The following is a 26,634-nucleotide window of genomic DNA, read 5'->3' on the forward strand; positions in this document are numbered from 1 at the left end:
GTGGTCTTTATTTCCTTCTTGTGGACCAGGGTGTAAAAGACCCCTGACTACTTGAGAGAGCTCTATTGGACGACACTGTGCAGATGTAATGGTAGCAGAGAAGTATAATTTGTTAGCTGCCATGATCACCACAGCATAGACCTTCCAATGGGCTCTAGCCTGTGTTCACAGTTGGACTCACTCCAAGTCTTCCGCTACCATCGCTGTCGTCTCCATCCCACTTCTTTCATCACTGCCAGCTCATTTGGCTCCACCACAAGGGAAAAGACACTATGGGGAAATCATGTCCACCGCCCTGGCCATTTCCCTGTTCCAGAGATCAGCCAGGGCTTTGACAGGATCACCTACTAAGCCTACAAGAAACTCCCCAAGAGCAATCCAGTATCCATCCAGATCCATAACTCTCCTGAGGCCAACCATCTTAATTGGCCCCCCACTCTTGCAGAAGCTCTGAGTCCCAGAGATTCTAAAGCCTACCAGGTAGAACTACTGAAAGTTCACACCCAGATCAACCTCATCCTGCCCAGAGCAAAAAAAAAAAACAGGTCCAGAGTGTGCCCTTCAGCATGGGTGGCTCCAGATATTACTTGAAAAAGCCCCATGAAGTCCTGAGCTGCTCCTACAGAGCAATCTTTGCATGGATGTTGAGCACAATTCCCCAGCATAACAAGTTGAGGGGACTCCAAAACCACTGCAGAGACTAACCACATTACCTCACTACACTCTTCTAGTGCTGCTATTCCACTTTTACTGCTCTGGCTGCCTCCTGTTGTATTCTGAAGCTTCTAGTTCCGTGAGGCCTAAGAGCTTTCTGGCTGAGAATCCTAAATGCCCCTCCTTAAACTGCAAACCCCAGAATACAGTTTACAGTTTAAGAGGCAGCCAGAGCAGTTAAAATGTAACAGCAGAACTATAAGACTGTAGTGTTAGCGAGCTCAGTAAAGGAGCTTGTTGTGCAGAAGTGTGGGCGCTACATCAACAGAACCTCTATTCTGTCCCAGCCACCCATCTTGAAATAGGCACACACATACCCAGTAGACTGTGGGACAGGACACCTTATAAGGGAGATGGAATCCCAATAGACCATTTCAGCTTTGTCTCCCTGCCCCTCAGGCCTCACCTGCTGCTGTATGGAGAACCCAGGTCGACAAAACTGGGCAAGATTCCTCCTGTGCTAGCTAGTCCTAGGCAGCACCTAGTTTATATCCCCTTCCCAAGGGGGACAAGTGTTCCCTGCTGGCTAAATACCCGGTAATTGGCTGGATGCCTAGGTGCTGGTTTTGGTAAGGAGTAGGGAGCAGGCTCAAACAGGCAGAGGTCCAGTGAGGTGAAGCTAGCAGCAGCAGCAGCAGCAGCAGCAGCAAGCAGGTGGTGCCAAAACCTCTTTCTTGAGGTGGTGGGGATGGTTGTTCCTCCTGTCTCTCCCCTGTCCTAGCTCCACCCTATTGACCAATTCATGTTATGATCAAATGCAAAATAAACGTGCCTTGAGTCCCATTGTGGGAGAAAAGTGGGATATAAATTCTTGAAATAAATAATAAAAACACAATGTATCTGAAAGCCTGCCAGATATTTGAAAACTTCAGAGAAGACCCTGTTGTATGTCCCAACACCTCATGAAGTCAGATTGGTTGGTACATGTAAAAGCGCTTTCTTTGTAACAACACTTTGACTGTGGAACACCCTAGCCAAGGAAGTTAGACTGACCCCATCTCTTTTCAGCTTCCAGTGGGCAGCCAAAATAGTGCTGTTCTGCATGGCATTTAATTTTTGAAAATTTTGCTTTAACTATTTTTTAAAACTGTTTTAAAATTGGATGTTATGGTGGGTTACAAACGGCCCTCAAGGGGCCGTTTTCCCGCCGCCACCATTCGCTGCGTAGGGAAGCCCCAGTGGCCAGACCGTGAGGCTTCCCCGCACAGCGAAAAAGGAGCGCCGAAATGGCGCTCCTTTTCAAAACGCGGAAGTGGCGCCGCGAGGGGTGGAGCGCGCCCTTGCGGCATCACTTCCGCTGCAACACATCTGGACACACAGCGTCCAAGACGTCAAAATGGCGGCACCCATGTGGATGGGCGCCGCCATTTACAACGCACTCCAAGTGTACTGGGAGGAAGGGCCATGAGGAAGGTAAGAACCTTCCTAACCCTAATACGGCCCTTCCTAACCCTAGTACACGCGGAGCACGTACTTTATGGCGGTTTGTAACCCGCCTATGATTGTTTTAGGAACTTTAAATATATATTTTTTTATTTTTGTACTGCTTTGATTGAAGGTGATACAGAAATATTTAAATAAATGCAGGTTGAATCTCTCTTATTTGGCATTCTGAAATCCAAAGCACTCCAAAATCCAAAATTGTTCACATGGGTGGCACATTTGCTTTCTGATGGTTCAATGTACACAAACTTCGTTTCATGCACAAAATAATTAAAACTATTGGCTGAATATGCACTGCAGAAATAATGTGGGTTGATACTGCTTTAACTGTCATGGTTCAGTGCTATGACATTCTGGGGGTTGTAGATATTTAGCCTTCTCCTGTCAGAGAGCTCTCAAGGTAAAGCAAACTATGAATCCCAGGATTCTATAGGATGGAGCTATAACAGTTAAAGTAGTGTCAAACTGCATTATGTCTGCAGTACAGATTTAGTCATTGTGTATAAAATTACTTTTAGGCTATATGTATAAGGTATATACAAAGCATAAATGAATTTCATGTTTAGACTTGGGTCCCATCTCCAGATATCTCATTATATATATGCAAATATTCTACAATTGAGAGCGAGGGAATCTGAAGTCCAAAATGCTGGTCCCAAGTATTTTGCATTAGGAAAACTCATAATAAACAGAATTGTGCAAACACATCATAGAATCATAGATCCTGCTCTCAATGACTGAATCTTGAATTCAGCTGTCTCATACATATATCTAAGAATCACAGTGTTACTTAATATTGTACTGTGATATATATGTGTGTGAGGCAACGGAATTCAATTCTCAGAATTTGAGAGCAGGATGGTGTGTAGTGTTGTGTAGAAGAAAATGGAAAGAGGAATGCAGTTGTGCTCATGCTTTTGTACTTCAATCTGATAACCTCTAAACTATAAAATTTCAATGACAGCTATTTTATTTTTCTTTACACAGCCAGCTTAGTATTCACATGCCATATCTGTGGGAATTATTCACATCGGCAAAATTTTCTATTGTGCAGGGAATGCTTTTTTTTAAAATAAAAATAGAATAAAAACCAGTTAAACACAAATAACTCATTATGAAGAGGTGTACTGTGCTGTGTGCCAAAAAATATCCAACTTTGAAAAAATCTAGATGATTATCATCAATAAGGTAATACTAATGGCAGTGTACAAGAATTAGTGTTAGCCAAGACAATTGCTGGGTCAGATCTGGTTAAAGAAAAGAAGCTAGCTGTACCGATTCCATTCCTCCCAATTTTCTATACCAAATAGCTGACAGGTTATTTCAAATAGTTTATCTCTAGGGAAGATTAACAGCCAAATCTGATTACCAGACATATGTTTTGTTGTGCGTAAATTGAATATTGTGTTTTTTTCTCATTTTGTTAAAAACAACCAAAATATTTGATGTGTTCAAAGCTTCTACCCACCAAGAGAAGATTACAAGATGAAACACAGTAAATTCCACCAAACATCAACAATGAGAATAAAATATGATACACTATTTTAAATGTGGGGCTCTGATTTAAACTGCAAAGTATAATCCTTAAAATCTCATCCAAAAACCTAGCAAACCCAGCAGTTCTGCAAACCCAGATAGAAAAGGAATACTTTGGATAGTTTCCTGAAAGTTTTGCACATAGTGGCTCATTCATAGGGGGTCGTTCTACATGAAAAAAGGTATCATAGGGGTATTGTATTCTTTTGCTCTCACTGAATCTATATGTACAGGAACAGAAATAGGGTCACAAAGATTGAAACTGATTTGTTTGTATCTGTTGCATTTCTACATTATTAATAGTAAACAAAAAATAAAAACAAAAACCCCCAAACCTTTCAATTTACTTTCTTTTCTGATTAATATGTGAATAAGCAATCATTGGAAAACATGTTCAGCAGACTTAATTGGCATTTGGAAATGTGGTAGGAAAGTAAGGGCCCGAACAGACAGGCCAAAATAAAGCTGCTTCAGGTCACTTTGGAGGTATGCTGTTTAAATGACACATTCATCTTAAGAGACCAAAGCTGTGCCAAAGCTGCATTTCAGTCCTTAGGACTGGAGCGTGGCTTTAGTTCAGCTTCTGGCTTCTTAGGATGCATGCATCATTTAAATAGCATACCTCCAAAGTGACCCGAAGCAGCTTTATTTTGGCCTGTCTGTTCGGGCTCCAAATCTTCACTTACTTCTCTCCCACATGCATGAATGAATAATTTTAGCAGTTTTCTCCACTTTTGACATGCCCCAAGAATAAAAGTTTTTCTGTGTAATTTTACTGATTGAGGATTAGGGTAATTTGATTATAGGAAGGCCTAAGATTATTAATTACGGGAGGCACAGGTGCAGGTTAGAGAGTTTGGAAACCCAGCTTTTTTGAAATCCAGAATGTCTCAGGCACCATGACTGTTGGCTGTGGGATTGTGTACATTTTACTATGAAGAAGTAGCCATTCCCAATTCTGCCATGTTAAGAGGTTTTTTTTGTTTTTTGTTTTTGTTTTGTTAATGAAAACAAAGTGCTCACCAAACAAGTTTCAGTTTGGTGAGCACCTTGAGGCCACTTCCTTGAGACAATGGCTACTGGCACACTGCAGAAATAAAGCAGTTTGATGACACTTTGATTACAATGGCTCGGTGCTGTGGAACTCTGTAATTTGTAGTTGATTGTGCCATCTGAATTTTCTGACAGGAAAGACCAAATATTTCACAAAACTACAAAACCCAGAATTCTGTAGCACTGAACCATGGTAGTTAAAGCAGTGTCAAACTGCTTTATTGCTGCAGTGTGTCAGCAGCCACCCTCAGGCTTGTGCTCAGGCTATTTGATGGACTATATCCTTACATGTGAGCCTGCTTGGATTTACCACCAAAGGCTTGAGGCCCAGGGTGCTGATGACATAAGGTAGGCTTTCTTGGCACAGCACATTGTTAACTGTGGGGAGGGAGGAAACAGTTTATTTGCGTATAGTATTTATACATCACATTGTAAGTTGGAGTGGAACCTAAATATAAACATAAATTAGTACAGATATTTTTAAAAAAAGTTCAAAAATCTTTCAGCCTGCAAAGCAATAATTTGAGGGCCATGAGTTGCTAGAGGGGCTTTTCCCCAAAAGGAGCAAGAGTTGAAGAGTGCAAGCCCATGCAAGTCTTTTAAAAAGCTGTTGTTAATGAGTTGCTCCTATTTTAAAGAGCAGTTTGATTGTCTTGCCTCTTTATTACAAAAGCCTGGGGACAAAGAACTATCTTTGAAAATGCTTCTTGCCTCATAATGTATAGCCATAAACAGGCTGGAAAGCTAGACCTCTTTTAACACAAAATGTTGTAGAAAAGTAACTCTGCTGATATCATATGAAAAATACCTCTTTTATATTATAGGAGAGTTCCCAGTGACAGCAGGGTAGTGAAAAAATTATTACCTTCCAACTAGCTTTTCTCGCCTGAAGTAATGGGATCAAATAATTTATGAGCTCACCTGTGATAGTCTTTTTGCAACAGGTGATAACTCAATTATGATATACAGAAACAGGGCATGTTCTTGAATATGGCAGTAGGAGTGTTAATTTTAATACTTCCAATATTATTTTTTACCTTAGTTTACAAAACACTGTGACATTGCAGTGTAATAGTGTGTACAAGTGTATGTGTTCCTTTCTACAGAAGCAAACGTCATTCAACCCCATGTACTGTATAAGTGCAGTGGGAATATTATAATGGTGTTTTGGGGTCGCGGGGGTAAGAGGTGGGGAGTACTTCATCCCACTGTTCACGTGTATACCAGCAAAGTAGAGGGGAAGGAACATGAAAAAACTGAACTGAAAACTACAGCAAACACACACAGCATCCAGCACAAAAACTGAACAATGAAACATTGTAATGCATTGCTTTCACTCCTGAAACAAGATCAGGTAATTCAGAACTCCAGTTCAGAAAGAAAAGTCAGATGTTGATTATTTTAGTCATGTTTCTTTTCTGTATACATACTGCAGCCAATTTCACCCACTCATTATTTCAGATCCAAGCTGTTTTAATCTGCTTTCAAATTTTGGGAATGGTAATGAATATCCCAAGTTGTCCTGTAAGGTTTTAGATCTCTTATTGGTAGCCAGCATAAAGTCAGACCTATGTGGCCCCATTCCTAAAGTCCTTTACTTGGAGCATCTGCTAAGCCATATGTCCTGGCTCCAGGTTCAGTAGCTGACAACTCAACCCCTAATGAGACAATCCATCACCATTGAGCCTTGGCATTAATACATCATTTGGCCCAGGTAAAGAATTTTGACCAGCTTTTGCAGTTCTGTTGCAACGTTGACATACAGAACTTAGTGCTACCATTTACTTTGGTGAATCCAAAACCAGCAAGGCTGTGGCCTTTGTAAAAAAAGCTTTAAACCATGGCTAGTAATCATGTGCAGATTGAGATCAAAGCAGTGAGGCGTGTGTCCCAATCTGTCAGCAATGGCTTTAGGTGCTGGCAGGATGCCCCCTCAGTTGGCATGCCAGAGATGGGAGAGGGTGCCATGGTTTCACCCTTAGAGAGGCTCATCAGCATTAATGCAGCATGATGCCTTTCTTTTCCCAGCCAGAGGAAAATGTCATTCCTAGTGGAGTTACATATAATTAAAGCAATTGCCTAAAAGCAGTAATTGCAAAATAGGAAATGGGATGGAAAGTCTGAGTAGAGCTTGCTTCAAATACAATCCAGAGTATTCCTTTACATTTATTTGTAGAGTTAAGAAATTAATTTCTCTTTTACACATCATTAAGTTAAAATATTTCTGTTGTGGAGGATATTGAATTTAACCTGAATATGAAACAGAAGTTTTTTTACGGTATATCTTACAAAAAGTAATATTTATTTTTTGCAAAACATGATATTTCAATCAATACAGCACGCCCGCGTCATACGCGGACTTGAGCTTATGCGCTCAAGCCGCGGGGTGGAAGGAGCGGTGTGTCCCATTCAATTGAATGGGCGCTTGCGCCCCACGCGCCACTGCACTGCCACGCTGCCGTGCACGAGCCCCATTGTTTCCAATGGGGCTTGAGCATGGGCGGAATTCGCCTTACGTGGAGGGATCCGGAACGGATCCCCACGTAAGGCGAGGGCCAACTGTAGTGCATTCATTCATGATTGCATTCCAATATGTGGTTGCACACTTGTTCTTGAGCTTGGAAAGTAACTTTGAAGAAGAATGAGTATACAGTGGGCCCTGCATATTCACTGGGGTTAGGGGCACACAACCCTTGTGAAAGTGGGAAAATGCAAATTAAAAAAGACTATTTTTGTTTACTTGCTAGAACATCTCTCTCGAAATCTCTATGTCCTCTGGGGCAACTCTGTGGTTAATATCTCCTAGAGGTTGACCACAGATTTGTGCTTGAGGAACTACAGATACCTAGAGAAGTGTTTCTTCTAGGAATCTCTAGGTCTTCCAGTGTGATTTTTGCTGAAGGTTAACTATGGTCATTTTGGAAGATCTAGAGATTCCTAGAGAGAACATATTAATCAAATCCATTGAATAATCAAATCTGCAAAAGTCAAAGCCACAAATGTGGAGGGCTGACTGTATGATATCATGCTGAAGCCATCCATTATCAAACAATGGTGGGATCAGTGGTTCTCAACGTTTTTACCCTTGTGACCCCCTTTACATCTACATGTGGATCTTACACCCCTTCCCAGCTCACTATTGTATATGAATAAAAATGTTTTGTTGTTTCGTGTTTGTATTTTTTGTTCAGATGTTCATTTATATTCATATTTTAACATTTTTAAAGGAAATATATCTCCTCTTCTTTCACGCAGAGGCTACAGGTGACCTTGTTCCCATTCTCTTTCCCTCCAGGACAGAAAAAGTTTGGGAAGATGTAGAGGAGGGATCAGGGCCTCTAGGTCTTCGCTCTTTCCTTGAGCAACTGTTCCCACCCCCAGAGGGTTCTGTCCCAATGTTTGAAAACCACTGTTCTAGATCTCAGAGCACCATCCCAACACCTTTTCAGTTCTGGGTGGCTTCAGCCTGTCATTCTGTTTCAAATAACTTTCTCAAACTCTAGAAAGATCTTACAAAAATATTTTTAAAAGTAATTAATAAAAGCCACACCATAGTAAGGCAGGGAATAGCTGCAGGGCTCACCTCCAATTATTCCTGTTGGTCTGTACTTTTTAAAATGAAACTTGTACTTCCCTAGAATTTTGCCAGTTTCCCAGATTTTAAAAGGGTATGTATGTTAGAGGGCCAGAACTGTCATCTCTGTCCGTTTCCACCATCCTATTATTACCAGAAACACCATAAGAGCAGTGGCATCGAAAAGGCACTTGCCAAAGCTTGAACAAAGTTCAGAATATGCTTTGACTGGTCATGTGGAAAAGCCTCAAGGAAAGTTTTCAGCAACACCATGAGTTTCCAGTTCAGTAGTTGCATACATTGTTGATCTGCTAAACCTACACAAACTGGACTGCACATTATACCCTTATTGGGAATATGCCATTACATGGAGGACTTTCTTAATCTTGCAATTAATTTTGGTCACCATTATTATTATTCCTAGTTTACAGCCACTGATTTAACCCATCCTGTTTGAATGTTGAAAGTTGCTAGCGATAAATATGATATGTTGTATCTGTAGCAAAATCAATCATGCATGGGCTGATCTTTGGCACTGTTTTATTACTTTTGTTTATTTCACATTTATCATGACCATAAAGGGAATTTAGAATCATTCTTGTCCAGACAGTATCTTTGAGGCTGCAGAGAATCTTCAACATTTTGTCTTTAATGTATTTCTATACATGATTTTGTTGTGAATGAATAATTCTTACAGATGAGCTAATGTTCTTTTAAAAGTTAATTGTCTTTTCATGTGGCATCAGACTGATTTTTTAAAAAAACTCTTGCTTGTATCTCTTCTATAAAGGCTCTTTCAAAGAAGAGAAACATTTTTTTCCACAAGGAACATTTAGTGTATGTATAAAAACTATCTTTTCCCATGTATGCCACCTGAAATTAAGATCCTTGTCTTTTAAATAGGGCTCAGGTGAGCATTATGACATAGATAGTTAGAGGGAGGGAAGAGCAAAGTACAAGAAAAAATGAAAGGGACCATAAAGCTCTGGCAGGAGTACTTAGCATCAATTTGGAAATTAGTTGTAGATTTTTTAAAAAAAGAAAAAAGTGGGAGACAGAGTGAAAACTGAAAGGAAAATCTATCAAATCCTAGTAACAACATTTAAAAGAAAAAAAGCATACTGGCTCAGAACAACCACAGTTTAGCATGTCCTCCTGAGGTTTCCCTAGGGTTGTTGCCATCACAGTGAACCATGTTTGATTGCTGTTGTAGTCTGAAAAGCAAGAAACAAAATATTTCTCCATGACTGAGCTACAGACAGTAAATGGAATTAACAGGTATTAATAATGGTATTTTATACTGTACTTGCATACTCTAGGGAACTATGATTTGGTGTTGCTTCCTACTAGGAATAGCCAGCAGATTTCGAAACTGTTTCTAAAGTGCACACATATTTATCAATTTGTTCCTCACAAAGGAATTAATATTTTCTAAAGTGTACAGGACATTTTACTACACTCATCCCTCCATATTTGTGGTGTTGACTTTTTGATTATTCATGAATTGTATTGATATGTTATCTCTAGGAATTTCTAAGTCCTTCCAGTTTGTAATACGTGTGTACTTAGAAATGTTTCTTTTCAAAGTAGCTAAAATGCCAACAGGCATCGCAGAAGCAGAAGTGGGTAGCAGAGAACATTTAGAGTAGTAGTAGAAGGAAAAGTGACAGCAAATATTATTAGTCTTTGGCTGAAATTGCAAGCAGGTCTGGCATTTTGAGCTGTTCCAATGTCTATGGTTTGCTTTGTTTTTTCCAGTGAGTAATATATGAAATCCATAGGGCTGCGATAAGGCTATAGGCAACTTGAAGAGATGTAAGTGCACACACACGCACACAAAATCACAAGTGAGACTATTCTAGTATAGTACTTTGCTTAGGTTGTAATCCATCACTTCCTTAAATCAGTCTGTGCTGGATACCCTGGTGCATGGCATTGCTTTCAAAGATTTCTTGCGTCACATTTCTTTGTTTCTCACTCTTGCTATAAAGTTAATTCATAAAAATCTTCTTGGGCGGGCTGGCTTCCTTCCTTCCTTCCGCCCTACTGTCAGTGTCTTGTAAGCAATTTGTGTCTTGCCTTGTTCTATTTCATTGCTTCACTACTTCTGTGGTGACACATGATTCAGCAGATTGCTGCAGGTTCAGTCCATCCAAACACAATTCTGCAAATTAGCTAGATCTTACAGTATGGCCAACATTACATCATTCATCAGTAGATGTCTCTTTATTACAGCTCTTACATTTATTTTTCCAGTTTACTTTTTCAGTTCTCCTGATAGTGTTTCCCAAAACAGCTTTCAACAACAACAACAACAATAATAATAATTTTTATTTATATCCAACCTCTCTGGTTGGATCAGGGCAGCTTCCAATGAGAATAAAGTACAATACAGAGTATTATAAAATATCAAATAAACCCTTTCTTTGATCATAGTTGTCTCCTGTGAGTTTGAATTTTAAAAAATTTGTTTGTATTCCGTATGCACACTCTGAGCATAAAAACAAGCTCTTGCAGTATTCATCTGCATTTCAGCCAAGTGATATATATTGAATCATATCATTTGAAACAGAGCTTTATTATGTCACCTCTTCAAATACAGACTCCAGCAGGTTAAGTGAGATGCTCACCTTTACAGGCAGGAATAAACCTAACCAACCAGTTGTTGAATGGTGAGTCAACATGTAAGGAAATTCATTTGGTTCAACAACTCAACTCTAGTTAGGACTACAACAAGATTAAAGCAAACGTGTAACAAATCACAAATCCACTTAATTTTGCACACAGCTTGGAAAGTTATCCCCAACAGTTAATACACTAACATAATTTGTATAAACACTGTTTCTTTAGCATTCATTATTCTTGCTTCTAAAGATGTGTAGGTTAGGAGGGATGGAAAAATGCTTGAAAAAACTTTTTTGCAGCCTCACCCCCCCACCCAGGAAGATTTAATTAGATGAAATTAGAATGGTGAATAAAATGTTTATGACAAATTGTTCATATAGTCGGTCCTTCCATTACGCTGGGATCCCCTCCCTCCTGTGTAAGGGAAATACTGTGTATGCTCAAACCCCATTGGAAACAATGTGGCTTGTGAATGCAGTGTGCCACGGGTGTGCACGCCATTGCTGCTTCCATTGTGTGGCTTCAGCGTAAGGTGAAAGCTGGTGTGCCCGCATATGGCACAGGCATACTGTATATTTCTTGTCTCAAATTTATTTCTAAAAAACATGTGACAGCCAAGATTTTGTGCAAGACAATGGGGCAATCATTGTATGTTTTCCTGCCGTAGCTACCAAATCAGATAGCCATGGTGTCAAAAGCCAGTCCCTTTTTGTGTATGCATTAACTTTACAACTCTCCCTCCTCTTTCTTTATTTAAGTTTCTCTTTCTTGAATGCCCCTTCTTAAACCTTTGCAATTTATATAAAGACCACTAGAACTCTAGGAACCCTAATGGAAATACTAGTAATTATGTTGATAAAGTACACATGTGCTTTAGATGCTTCCACTGTGTACTCACCTCCAGTTTTGGTTCTGACAGGGGGTGAGGCAGGGTCTGGTGGCTCTCTCTCTTTCTGTTTTTTTATGTGCATCTTTCTTTCTTTCTGAATTAAATAAAAAGAAAACAATTGTGGCTCAAGTAAAGTAAATTTCCTTAGGTTAGTGTCTGATACAATTGTCGCACTCAACCTGTCATTTGAGTGTACTCATGCAGCAGAGTTCTGTGCCTGTTTACACAAGAGTAAATTCATTTGTTTTCACCGGGACATACTCCAGTTATAAATGTGTTGAAGATTGCAGCCCTAGAATCTTGATCCTTAATTTCACTATTTTTGCATCATTGTTTCCTTGATACTGTTTTGTTTTTAAGATTATTGTTTAATTATTCTCTTTTGTTTTGATGATATGGCAAGAGTTTGGTGGAGTAATATATTTTTAAGATAGCTTGTAGCCTGTTTAAGGAAATCCACATGTGCCCCTTGTGAGTGGGTGGGTCTCTGTGTGGGTAGGTGTATTCTACTCAATAAGACATCCAGTCTGCTAGACTTGTATTTTCAGTATGAAAATATATCTACTTACAAAGGGATGTGATCCAATATACTGCTGGACAGTTTAGACATTATAGACTTCAGTGAAGTTTAATCAGCCTAATAAATTGTTGCATCCAAGATGTCTAGAGCTTTCTCTGTAGGCACTGAGCCAGATATTACAGTGTGGAGAACATACTAAGTATTTTGAATAAAACACTGAATTAAATGCCCACCTCTCCATAAATGTGACTGTTAGTGATTAAATGTGCTTTTCATGGCCTGAGTATTGCTGTTGAAATAAGTCCATACTTACAACTCTCCATTTTACTGCTGAACTCTAGACATTTTCTTTACTGTAAGTCAACCTCATGTATAAGTTGAGAGCAAGTTTTGGAGCCAAAATTATGAATTTTGCTATAATTTAGGGGCACATAGCAAAGGATCTAAAGGATGGAGGAAAGCAAAACAATGTCAAAGAACTTACAAAATTCCAGCAGACATATCTATTTGTTCTTACTCTTAAGACTGGGTGGATGAGAGAGTAGAGGGGGTCAGTGCTTCACATATTATTCCCTTGCTTTTCAGCAGGAGATGATTCCTTCTTTTAAGAGTTAAGATACAGTTACTTACATGGATAAGTCAACTCAGTTTTTTTAGGGTCAATTTTTTTACTTAAATTTCTAGACTGATACATGAGTATATACAGTAAGTAAGAGCAGACACAGATGTGAGAAGAAAAAACACAGGGCACAGTCAGCCCTCCATATCAATGGATTTTTATCCACTGATGTTTTTATCCATGGATTCAAGCATCCACGGCTCAGAAATATTTTTTAAAAAATATAAATCCCCAATAGCAAACCTTAATTTTCCATTTTATATAAGGAACACCATTTTATTTATTTATTGTATTTATTTATGGTATTTATACCCCGCCCTTCAGCCCTAAAGGCTATCAGAGTGGCTTACAATTATTATTTTAATAAGACGGTTCCCTGCCCTCAGGCTTACAATCTAAAAGACACGACACAAAAGGAGAAGGGAATGGTGCTGGGAAAGGGGATGAGGTCCAGTGGTTCTTTTCTCCCTCTGAGGCCTGGACAAAGGCAGATGGACTGGAGGGAGGGCTCTTCTTCTTCAGGCTAGCCCTGGTGGAGCTGGGCCTGCCTGTTCACTCCCTTACAGGCCGGAAGATGATAGTTATGGAGGGAGGAGCCTCTTCCTTCGGGGTAGCTTTTTTTTTTTTTTTTGCTTTGCCATTGTATTTAATGTGACTTGTATACCCATGAATTTTGTTATCCATGGGGGGTCCTGGAACCAAACCCTAGCAGATAACAAGAACTCACTGTAGTTATACACTGAACACTATTTTCATATCCCTGTATAGCTGGGGACTGATAGATAATATACTTAAATAATATGTTCTTTATAAATCGACAAACATCCAAGATAAAGGATTTGTTTTAGTGTTGGTTGTGACTGTTACAAATAAAAATAAGTGTATGTGTGCCCATGCATCTCTGTGTAATATATCTGAGACTGGAAACATTATTTTTGGACAAAAGCTTCCAGAATCCTCTGCCAGAGCAACTGGTAATGCTTCAGAAATTCTTGATAGTCTGTGTTATATTAAAATAATGTTTTGGAGATGCCACTGTTTAGTAACATCAGACACACCAGTGCTTCAGTTTTATTCTTTATACAATTTTATTTCAGAATTTTCCTGGGAACTTCAGTGAAGACTCACTGTGTTTGTATATGAAATCCCTCTTGTCACTCTACATTTAATCTTTTGAAGGCATCTCTGTCATTTAGGCTTGAAGAGAGCTTTTCCTTCTCAGATAAATGGGATCATTTCCTCTGGCTTCTTAGCTTGCAGTTCCTTGTTGTTTTATCTTGTAACTACCCCAAATGAGAAGTTGCTTGTATTTAATTCTGCCTCAATTAACTAGGTCCTTTGGCGGACAATAGCTAAGAGTCCCCTAAGCTTCCCTCTCTATACCCTCAGTGTTTTGTTGTTTTTTGCTCTGTAGTTCCTCTCTGGGAATGCCTAACTGCATCTGATGTTGGGGTATTGCATGACTTCTTAGGGAATTTTATTGTCAGATTCTTCACTGATTACAAGGCTGTAGGATACATCATTGACCATGCATAATGTGTTATGGTTCTTTTTTTCTACCTCCTGACATTTTACGGTTTGGTTTATGACTGTGGCAGCTGTTAGTTTTCCATGAAATAAACTGGTTGCATTCAGAATTTCTTTGGATTAAAACTCCCAGAATCTCCAGCTATCATTACCATCATTGTCATCATTTATATCCTGCTCTTTTCCCAGTTTAGGACTCAAGGTGGCTTACAAAAGATTTTTTTTTAAAAAAAAGTTAAAACTTCACAAAATACACAAGTTAGAAAGCTGTTAAACTTATCAAAAATGAAAACCAGTTACAAAACAGACCATAATAATTCAACAGAATAACAAAAGTAACAAATAGAAAATTCCAGCAAAATGCACAAGGTTCACCCTGCCTAAGTAATCACTCCTCAAAGGCCTGTTGAAAAAAAAGTCTTCATCTATTTGAGAAAAGTGAATAGTGAGGGCACCATTTAATCTCTCTGAAAAGAGACTTCAAGAGCCTGAGTGCAGCACTGGGAAGACCCTTTTCCATGTCCCACCACATGTACCTGTGAGGTGACAGGTCCTTCCCTGAAGAGCCTCCCCAGCAGATCTCAATACACAAGCAAGTTCATAAGGGAGTAGTTTGTTGTTGTTAACTGCCATCAAATCAGCTTCAACTCATGCTGATCCCATGAATGAGAGACCGCCAAGTCATGGTATCTTCAACAATCTTGCTGAGATCTTGCAGACTTAGGGCTGGGGTTTATTGAACCTATCTATCTGGATTGCAGTTTTCTTCCTTTTCCTACTGCCTTCTACCTTACCAAGCATTATTGCCTTTTCTAGTGAGTCATGTCTTCTCCTGAAACAGCCAAAGTACAACAGTTGCAGCTTAGTTGTCTTGGGGATGAAAGAGACAGTCAAAATGAAGCAGCTTCTGGCCACTTTGGAGGCATTGTGTTCAGATTATGCATGCCTCCAAAGCAGCCGAAGCCATGCTCCTCTCCTTAAGACCAGAGCAAAAAGGAGCCAGGATAAACAGACTCCTGGCAGCGCCAGTTGGCCCCTGTATTCACTGCCCACATTGGGAGCAGGCTTGCAGTCAGCAGGGTTCTGACCTGCTTGCGGCTGGAGCAGACTCAGGCTGCTCTTTCATGCCCGTCTGCTATGTCACTTGGTGAGTCCAGACTTGATCTGTTCCAAGATCCCATTTATTTATCTTTTTAGCAGTCCATGGACCTTACCACATTGCCCATTGGGATGTGATGGGGGCATGATGAAAGGGAGTGGAATGAGAACAGAATGGGTGCTATCATCCATTCTATCGCACAGCCTTCCTATTGGGCGAAACACCAGACTCTGAGGGCAGTCCGAACACTTAGATTGTATCCTCATCCAGTCATAGGGAGGTAGATATGAGGCACGTTCTCCCAAACTCCCTCGAGTTTGTAAGAGAGGGCAAAACTCCCATAACTTCCCCAAAGGCTGTTTCCAGAGCAGCCCCCATGTTCCTTGACATGTACAGGCTGCCCTGAGCCAGACCTTTCACCTCAGTGGGGTGCCTAGGTGTACACTGATCCTTCCCCCACCCCCCATTAAGGCCAAGGGGAACGTATTTAGCATCCTGCCACAAGCCATTTATCAGTCCGTAGCAACAGTATGAGGTAGGCAAACAATAAATAAATAAATAAATAAATAAATAAAGACAGACAGACAGACAGACAGACACCAGGAAAAGGGAGAAAATTCCTACCTGGCCCCGAAGTGACTGAGCAAGTCCATACTGTCCTGAGGGCTGGAGGGCAGGATGCAACTTGCAGAAAGGAGGCCGAGAAGGGGGGCAAGATAGCTTAAATAGCTTTTGTTCCACCCCCTTATTGGCAAGGCTGGGCCATGAGGCTCTGTCTATTTTTAAGCTTTTGCTCTCTATTCCTGGGCAGCCTCAAATACTACACCCATGCCTATAGGGGCAAGCCACTTGTTTGGGTGTACATTCTTCCTATCAGCTTTCTTCCTATAAGCTTTCTAATTAAAAACAGAGACAGATACACTCACTCACTCACTCACTCACTCACTCAAGGAGGTCACAGATATGAACCTGCAGAAACTGGGAAGAGTAACTGAGGATAGGATGTTTTGGAGAGCCACATGGTTGCATGAGTTGAGATAGAGACTTGAGGGTGGCTGTTTTGTTTTCCTTATCTGTTGACATATGTTGGTTAGGATTGGAGTTGATAATGTCAGTATGGATTGTAGTAGTTTGATTGGAATGTCATCTGTTCCTGGTGATTTGTTTCCCTATTTCTCTTACTGCAGGTTCTACGTACTTCACTTTTTAGAATTTGAGGTTCATCTTCATATGGCTCTTCATTCCATGCATCCTTCATATTTTCATCTATTTTGTATAACTTTTCTGTGTACTCTCTCCAGCGTCTTTTTATTCCTTCTTGGTCTTTAATTATGTTATTTTTATTGTCATAGAATATCCCAGTCCTTGGTTTCAACATCCCTTTAATTTTTGGATCTTGTGGAAAAGGTCTCTTGTTCTTCCTTTTTTGTTATTATCTTCTATTTCCTTGCATTGGTCATGGTAGTAATTGTCTTTTCTAACCAGCCTTTGTACTGTTGCATTTGTGGTTTTGAATTTGTTCCTATCTCCCTTTTGTTTTGCTTCTCTTCTTTCCTTTACTACTTGAAGTGTTTGTCATCCATTGTTTCTTCTATTCCTTTTGACTACTGTTAGTGTCTGTCTGCATTCATCCTTTATTGCATCCCTGGCTTCTACTCATAGTTCTTCTCGTTCTTGGTCAATTACATTTAAGAGTGCAAATCTGTTTCTTATATTGTCAGTGAATTCTACTGAGAGTTTGTTCAGGACATATTTTGGTATGATGATTGGTTTTTATATTTTCTTCAGTTTTACTGTGTGTGTGTGTGTGTGTGTGTATTATTTTGAAGTCCAGGTAATAAAACTGTTGTTTTATATATAAAACCTTAGGCTCTTTCTGTCTTCAACATCTGTCTTCCTTTTTCATTTTTTTTCCATTGCAGAAAATAAAATATACATAGATACCTTTGGGAGCCAATGTGGTGTAGTGGTTTGAATGCTGCTGTAGTACTGGGAGACCAGGTTTTAAATCCCTACTCAGCCATGGAAGTTCACTGAGTTATATTGGGCCAACACACACACACTCAGCCTCAGAAGAAGGCAATGGCAACCCCCCTCTGAACAATTGTTCTAAGAAATCCTGATTATCAGTTTACCATGGGGCTACCATAAATCAGAAATGGCTTGAAGACACATACTAAAAAGAACAACCTTTGGATAAGGGAGTTTGCATCTTTATTTCTAATACTGGGCTAAATTCAATCTCCTTGGAATAGGCACATTAAAATAAGTAAGATTTGTTCATCACAACTAACTTTAGTTGTATTTGTTTTGTCTAATATAAGTAGGTCTAAATTGGATTTAGACCTGTATTAGAGTTATATCTGTATTCATAATCTATCATTTTAAATTTGATGATGGTAGATATATTACGAACTGACAAAAAGGTCCTCAGTTTAAGCTTCTACTTATCAAGGTGTATTTCTAAAGAGAATTTGGCATAATATATAGGATCATAGAATATTTTTGAGGATATACCCACTGACTCAAATAATAGAAAGAAGGTAGCTATTTAAAATGCAGAAAAAACAGGCAGAAAAAACAGCTCAGTGCTTCTACCTGTTTACTCTCTTTCCACTGCTCATTCATAAAACATTTAGAATAACGAAAAATGTAATATCTTTCTTGTTTATTATTTTAACAGGAGAGGTTGATAGTATGTCTCACTAATAATTGGTTTCACTAATGAATGTGTGACAAAGTTATTATTTGCTTATTTGTGACATTTGTACCCCACCCGATAGCATCAGTGTTCTCTGGGTGGCTTTAGATTTCTGGGTATAAGAGTGGTTTCATTAGAAAGAAGATGTAAAACAGTTTTAAATAAATAAATAAAAAAGCAGCTTAAATAGAGCAATAGAAAACAAATAGAACATATATATCCTTAACAATAGAGACCCTAACAACTATTTAATTGAATTTAATATATTAATCCCATTTTTTGTTTTTCTCTTTTTATTTTAATTTTTTCTTTCTTATTTTTTTAAAAAAACACAATTTATTGTTTATATAGTAAATGGTACAAATTATATGATCTGTAATTCATAATAAAATTCCCCCCTTTTTGCTCCCTTTCCCCACTCCCACAAATAGACACACAGAAGGTATACATTCCATTTAAATTAATAATCAATCTCAGAGATATGCAAAACATCATTAATTAATTTGTTTACTTCTTCATATCCCATTTTTCTTGTATTTTCTTTATCACAATTTCCCATTTATCTTTCCATGAGTCTTTTTTACTTTTTTCAATATATTTAAGCGTTCTTTCCCTAAAATAATCAAATAATATTTATATTATTTCACATATTTAAACAAATAAGACTTACACTGATTGAATTTCTTTTTCCATCCAAAAGCAATCACTCCATTGGTGGTTTTTAAAATTTGTTTTCTTACATATCTTTGATTACTAAATTAAAAGTTAACTAATTTTCTTTGCTTAATTGTATCTCTTTCTCTGTTATTATATTTATCTGTCCCTTAACTTTTCTCCAAAATTCTTGAATGAATGAGCATTTCCCCCCACATATGTATATAAATCCCTTTCGCTCCACATCCATGCCAACCGTTTGATTGGAATTTGTCATTTATAAATACTAATCAATGTAGAGTCCTATACCATCTTCCAATCATTTTCATTTGTTGTTCTTTTGCATTCATATTTTTAATTTTAACTACTCTCATTGTTAGTCCCATATTAATCCAGATTTCGGTCCCAAATGGAAAAGATCCATTAATCAGTAAAATTTGCATAAGTGTTGGCTTATGTAAGACACAATGATTCAGTAGATCTATTCTAGTTGAAACTATCACATTTATCCCATACTTTCTAGTGATGCAGAAAAGAAGATATGCCAAGTAACATAATCTGCTGCCACCATTCTAGGGTGCCACCATTGAAAAGACACTTTCCCCAGTACTTTGTGGGTAGGTGTTCACATAGAAGAATAAGCCAGAATTATGGATGTATACATATGGAATGAAACAGTCCTTCAGGTAAACTTGACTGCAAGCAATTTAGAGCTTCAAAAGTGCAAACCAGTGGTTTGTACTTATTCTACTTATTTAAAATATTTTTCAAAATTTGCCCCTCTACTTTCTGAGCGGTCAGGCCAGGATCCAGTTGGATATTGCCCAATGAAAGAAGTCTTATCACCAAATCCGGGAGAGCAAGCAAATTTCCATTCCTTGTGCAGTCTCTATTCACTTCCAGTATCTGTTCTGGGAAGCTGGGAATACTCCAAATCAGAATTTTGAAGGGAGTGGAGTTGTTGGATGTGATGAGAAAGGGAACATCCCTTTGTGTATCCAAGCAGACCAAGACTTTGTTCATGTGTAGAAAAAAATCATTCCATCTTAAGATATGCTTAACGGCTTCATCTTTCTACATAAGACCTGAAGTGGATTTTTAGTCATAGCATAAATACAATCAAATACATCCATATAACAAAATCTTGGTCTGATTGGATCCACAAAGGGATGTTCCCTTTCCCATCACATCCAACACCTCCACTCCCTTCAAAATTCTGATTTGGAGTACGTATTCCCAGCTTCCCAGAACAGATACTGGAAGTGAATAGAGACTGCACAAGGAATGGAAATTTGCTTGCTCCCTGATTTGGTGATAAGACTTCTTTCATTGGGCAAGATCTGACGAAGCAAAACTGAGGAAAATGTAGCTCAGTGAGTGTTCAGAGGACAGGATCCAGTATGAGAAAACTTAATGGAAATGCTATTTTCTTTTCCCCATGCAGTCCTTATATGACTACAGGGAAACTTTCAAAAACAATCTGGAATATAGATTGATTGATTGATTGATTGATCTGATTGGATTTGAATAATTCCCTGCTTCCACCCAGTATGGGACCCAAAGTAGCAGATGACAGGAGCATTTGAGATTTCCTAGTCAAAAGTGCTCAAAATGATTTTTGGGGGTATTATTTTGATTGTATGCTGTCTCCCTTTTTTTAAAAAAAAAAATTGTTCTTGATGTTGCCCATGTTGCTAGAAGTAGTGCTTAAATTCCTTAGCTATCTCAGTGCTGCTCTCTGTGGAGTACCTGGACTAAAGGGAAATTAAATTGATTTTCAGAAAACTTTGCTCAAAAATTGTAACATCTTACCAATAACACTTCTGTTGATCAACGTGATGAAATGTTTCATAGTATTCATAATCTACTGCTGAAATGTGTCAGCAAGATGGAAGAGTTTCCAACACTTTTTATTAGATCATGAAGCTGTTAGCTCCTATCAGGAGCTCTAAAGAATTTCTTCATGTGTCTGTGTAGAGGCGACTTGAGCTTTTTAATTGAAATTAGAATATTCATAATGCAACCTGCATAGATTTGATAATTGCTTGATTTTATTAGCGAAACTGCTAATATAATGCTGAACTGTTGACATCCAGCTGATCAAGTCTGGTAACGGTTTATTCATTGTTGATTGACCAGTTCATGAGAAAATTATGGCTGCTCCGACAGAATTGTATAAAATATGACACAAGAATAGCCTTGTTGGATAAGATCAAAGATTTATCTAGTATAGCATCCCTCTTATCTCTAGCAGAAAACCACATCTCACCTGAGACTGGTACCACTGTAAATGGTCTTGATAGCCTTTGGTAGCCTTGTTCCTTTTAATGAGGAGGGAGCAAGCTTGTTTTCTGCTGCTCCAGTGAACAGGACCCGGAACAATGGATGCAAGGTACAAGAAAAGAGATTCCACCTCAACATTAGGAGGAATTTCCTGACAGTAAGGGCTGTTTGACAGTGGAACAAACTCCCTCGGAGTGTGGTGGAGTCTCCTTCCTTGGAGGTCTTTAAGCAGAGGCTGGATGGCCATCTGTTGGGGATGCTTTGATTGAGATTTCCTGCATGGCAGAATGGGGTTGGACTGGATGGCCCCGTGTTCTCTTCCAACTATATGATTCTATGAATGCCAAGTTTTTTCAGTCCAGAATCTCTTGTCATCTAGCTTCACAGGATGACCCTGACATCTTGTATTAATTACACTAGATGTTTCCTTATAACATCTCCATGGGGAGTTGTTATTTCTGCACCTGTCCCCAATTCTTTGTTTGTTGTGTTCTGTTGTTGAAATTGATTCCAACTTACAGTGACTTTAAGGCAAACAAATCATGGGGTTTTGTTGACAGGCTTTCCCCTTACGTGGGGGGATCCAAAATGAATCCCCCACGTAAGGGGAGGACCCACTGTACTATGTCACCAGTGTCCGTCAGCACTCTACATCGGGCAAGCAGCCCAGTCCCTGCACCAGAGGATAAACAATCATAAATCAGACATTAGGAATGGGAATTACCAGGAATCAGTGGCAGAACATTTCAATCTCCCTGGGCATTCCATGTCAGACCTCAGAAAAGTGGTCCTTGAACAAAAGAACTATAAAGGTAGATTAGAAAGAGAAACAGCAGCATTAGAATTTATCTATAAACTACAGTGCCTCAGCAATGGATTGAGTAGGAACAGTGCCTTCCTGGCATTTCAACACTATCTGACCCCATCCTCATGGGGAAGCCCTACACTCATCTATTCTCCTCTCCTGCAGGCTAGTTTCCAAGGCCAAACTGACCTTGCCTTCTCATTTCCATATCCAGTAGCTATGTCTTTGTCCAGAAATGATCATAATTAAAACTTCACTTGCTACTTCATTTTCACACCCACAGGATTTTGAATTTGAATTCACATTCTCACATACCTATGGCATATATAGACTGAGTCCCAGTCCTGGGAAAAGAGCGAGATATATATATATATATATATATATATATATATATATATAGTCTGTCTGTCCCTGGCTTCCACTCCACCAAAAGCCCTCCTCCCGACTGCCATCTTGAGGGGGAGAGAGGCAGGCCAGCAACAACAGGCCTCCGCCTGCTAAGAAGACAAGCCCTCCTCCCGACCGCCATCTTGAGGGGGAGAGAGGCAGGCCAGCAACAACAGGCCTCGGCCTGCTAAGAAGACAAGCCCTCCTCCCGACCGCCATCTTGAGGGGGAGAGAGGCAGGCCAGCAACAACAGGCCTCCGCCTGCTAAGAAGACAAGCCCTCCTCCCGACCGCCATCTTGAGGGGGAGAGAGGCAGGCCAGCAACAACAGGCCTCCGCCTGCTAAGAAGACAAGCCCTCCTCCCGACCGCCATCTTGAGGGGGAGAGAGGCAGGCCAGCAACAACAGGCCTCCGCCTGCTAAGAAGACAAGCCCTCCTCCCGACCGCCATCTTGAGGGGGAGAGAGGCAGGCCAGCAACAACAGGCCTCCGCCTGCTAAGAAGACAAGCCCTCCTCCTGACCACCATCTTGCTTGTCTTATTGCATGTTGTTTTTATGATGTGTTAATTTTTATTGATTCTGTGAACCGCTTTGATCACCTCGGAAAAGCGGTATAAAAATAAAACATATTATTATTATTATTATTAGTTAGTCTCAAAGGTGCTACAAGATCTCTCTACATACTGATTCTACAGACTAACTGTAGAAGTGGGTTTCCATGGCTGAGTGAAGATTTGAAACCTAGACTCTAACTTCAAGACCTAGGTACTGGTTTCAGGAGAATTACTGCAGCTAGTATCGAGGCTTGGAATCTGCTTTTCCTGCCTTGCAAAGTGGACCGACTTATCAGATCTGTGTACTGGCTGTAGAAAATGTATTTCTGGCCTATGTTAGGGCCTGTGCACATCAGTGCCCTTCTTTTTTGCTTTCTTCAATATGGGAAAGGAGAAATGGGAACAAAGCCATGTCCTTGATTGCAACTGGCTTTTAGAAGCTACAGCAGCCTTTGGGATTTTGTGGAGAGAGCAGAAGAGCAGGGGGGGGGGGGGCGGGAAAGTCTTGTAGCTTTGCTGGTCAGACATAATCAGAACATTGGTTTTAGGGGCTAACCTTGATTTTTGCAGACTTTTTATCCTTTATCCTTTGGTCTTACCTGAAACAGGACATCAGTACGTAGGTTTCAGTCATCCTTTTGTAGAGTTCAAAACTTCTCACTATTCCTGAGAGAATGGCAGTATTCCTGTTGGTATTATATGCATACACAAGTTCCCTTAAACAAGCAGGTAGACAAAATGTAATGGCTGTATTCAGTGCACATTATAGAAGTGGAGTTACACTGTTGAGTTGTGCCTATGGTTGCTGAGATGGATAATGACTTGTGGGGTGTTGGGGGTTTTATGTATATTGTGTGTGTGTGTGTAACTGCAAACACAGTTTTTCAGGGGGAGTGTAACCCCATCTAGACTGCCTGACACACCTCCAAACCCAGGTTGGGATCCCTAACAGTGAGCACCTTTGTCTTGTCTGAATTCAGCTTCAATTTGTTTTTTCTCATCCAGTCCTTTACCTGCTCCAGGCGTTCATTCAGAGGAGACACACTATCCTTAGCTGAAGCTGTGTCAGAAGACATAGAGAATATATTTGGGTGTCATAGGCATACTGATATCACCCTGCCCCATGCCTCCTGATGACTTTTCCCAGTGATTTTATTTAAATGTTGATTAGCATTGGGGATAGTGTGGCACCTTGTGGTATGCCATATAACAAAGAGCTCCTTGTTTGAAAAGCAGCTATCCCCAAATACCACTTTCTGGAACCTGCCTGAGAGATACAACTGGAATCACTAAAGCACATTGCCTCTGAGTCCCAAATCCCCCAGGCATTCCAAAAGGATACCATGGTCAGTGGTACTGAATGCCGCTAAAAGGACCAAAAGCAGCAGCAGGGACACACTCCCCTGTTCAGTACTCAGGCAAGGTTCATCCACTCAGGCAACCATAGCAGACTCAACTCCGTTATCCTGATAGCCAGTTTGAAATGGATCTAGATAATTTGTATCCATCAGTACTGCCTTGAGTTGGAAGGCAACTGCCCTCTCAATCACCTTGCCTAGAAAAGGGAGATTTGATACTGGTCTATAGTTGTTGGAGTCCAGGGGATCGGGGGGGGGGGGCTTTTTAAGAAGAGATCGTACTACTGCTTCTTTTAATCAAGATGGAAAATTTCCCTCCCTGAGGTATGCATTAATGATACTTTTTATTTGAAACCTAACTACATTTTTACCTGGATGACCAGCCAAGAACAGGGATCAAGAGGAGAAATTGTCCTCTTTACTTGCCCCAGCAGCTTGTCTACAAGGGCAGTACTCACCAATTGAAACTAATCCATTGTAATCCTACTCACAGAGTTACTGGACATCCCACTGTCAACTTCTGTTACAATAACAGTATCTAAGTCAGCTCTTATCAAAGAGATTTTATCTGTGAAGTGATAATAAAAAGCATCACAGTGAACTACTGAAGGTTCTAGAATTGGATTAAGGGGGAGGGTACCTGAGTTAAACATCTCACCATCCAAAATAGTTCAACAGTAGCCATTTTCCTTTTCCTCTCTAAACCCTCTGCCATAGAGATGGCATTCTCTCTGGCAGTGTCCCCAGAAAAGCAGATAAATTATATAGGTTAATTTATTTACCTACTTTGGGGAGTAAAAACATACGTTGGCTGATATTTGTAAAAAAGAAAACCACATATGCTTGTAGAATTGTGAGAATATAAAAATATTCATACATACATGATGTGAAAGAGCTTAGGGAGCAGACATTGATACAGTACTAAAAATCCACAAATCTCCTTCTAAGAAGGGACATTTTAGAAAACTGATAATTAGCACAATGTGAATTAAAGAAATCTGTGTACAAGGTATTATAGGGAATGGTACATTTTGTGAAATTTGCCATAAACTGATATTGTGTATGAAGCAACAATACAGATTGTGAATGCAACATTTTAATTATCTAACCTTTTTGTCTTTTTTTTGTTTCCAGAGACGTAACGGAGAAGATATTCCAGTGGCCCAAACTAAAAATATCAATCACAGACGATTTGCTGCTACCTTTAAGCTTCAAGAAGTAACAAAAACAGACCAGGATTTATACCGTTGTGTTACTCAATCTGAGAGAGGATCTGGAGTCTCAAACTTTGCTCAACTAATTGTTCGAGGTAAGAGGTCTATTTTTGATCATAGGGAGATGATTCTAGTTTTGGCAAGATGTTTCGTCATGAGGCATACAAAAATGTGGGGGAACCATGCCTGTACAGGATTCTAAAATTCATCAAATAAACAAATAATCTCTCATATTGAAGCAATCAAGTGTATTAAAAGGCCCTCTCGAGACAGACCCTTTGCGGCGCATCCACCATGTGCTAGGGTTGCCCTGCAACCCTAGCACGTTGCGCATGCGCCACTGTTACGCAGCACCTTACACATGGCGCATGTAACCATTACGTCGCAGCTGCGCAGCTTCCATACAGAGCTGCGCAGCTGCAACATATATGCACTGTCTTTGGCACTTTGCAGTGCAGCAAAAAGGAGCCACTTTTTGAGCTCCTTTTCTGCTGCGCAGCTGTGCCGCGCAATTTGTATGCTGTGGCGCAGCTGCACAGCAGAGAGAGGCGCTGAGGCGGTGCCTCTTCTGGGCAGTCTGTACCCTGCCAAAAGATTCCATGGCTTTTCCACTTCCAGGTCTGCAAATTCAACTACTCTGTTTTATTAGCTGATATCTTAGTGGTATCATTTTAAAGACTGAGTACACGAAGTTCCTTGCTTAATGTTATACTTGGAAAGCAATATGGGGTAGCAGTGTTTTCTTATTTGTTTGGATAGCTACCAAGTAAACCTCGTTAGTCAAAAACATACCCTGGGGGATAAGCTACCCTGGTGTTAAAACTGTGCTGAAAATTAACTATAGTGACAGGTCCTGTATCTTACTGGCACTTTAAAGCTGACATCCTGCTACATAGATACAAAAGATGGTAATTTTAAAAGAAATTTTTGGGCCACTGATGTGAATTCCCTTTAATAAGAGTTGGCATAGTATTGCCCATTGTCAAAGATGACCCAAGGGTAAGAGTTTATTAGTGCATTTCTTCCTAAACTGAAAGTGACAGGGCATGCTTAAGGTCTTTTTGTTGCTGTTTGGAACA

General features: G+C 39.8%; 1 protein-coding gene across 7 annotated transcripts in view; it reads left to right on the top strand.

The window, feature by feature from the left end:
* PTPRK (protein tyrosine phosphatase receptor type K) overlaps nucleotides 1-26,634 on the top strand; it is a 468,792-nt gene that overhangs the window by 243,483 nt on the left and 198,675 nt on the right. For all 7 annotated transcript variants that reach the window (XM_089530406.1, XM_089530407.1, XM_089530409.1 and 4 more), the window contains exon 6: nucleotides 25,476-25,650. In XM_089530406.1, the coding sequence (XP_089386532.1) occupies nucleotides 25,476-25,650 (175 nt within the window). The remainder of the gene's footprint in view (nucleotides 1-25,475; nucleotides 25,651-26,634) is intronic.

The sequence above is a fragment of the Sceloporus occidentalis genome, unplaced genomic scaffold (genome assembly GCF_023333645.1).
Source record: "Sceloporus occidentalis isolate IW3139 unplaced genomic scaffold, rSceOcc1.0.p SCAF_6, whole genome shotgun sequence".
Lineage (NCBI taxonomy): Eukaryota > Metazoa > Chordata > Lepidosauria > Squamata > Phrynosomatidae > Sceloporus > Sceloporus occidentalis.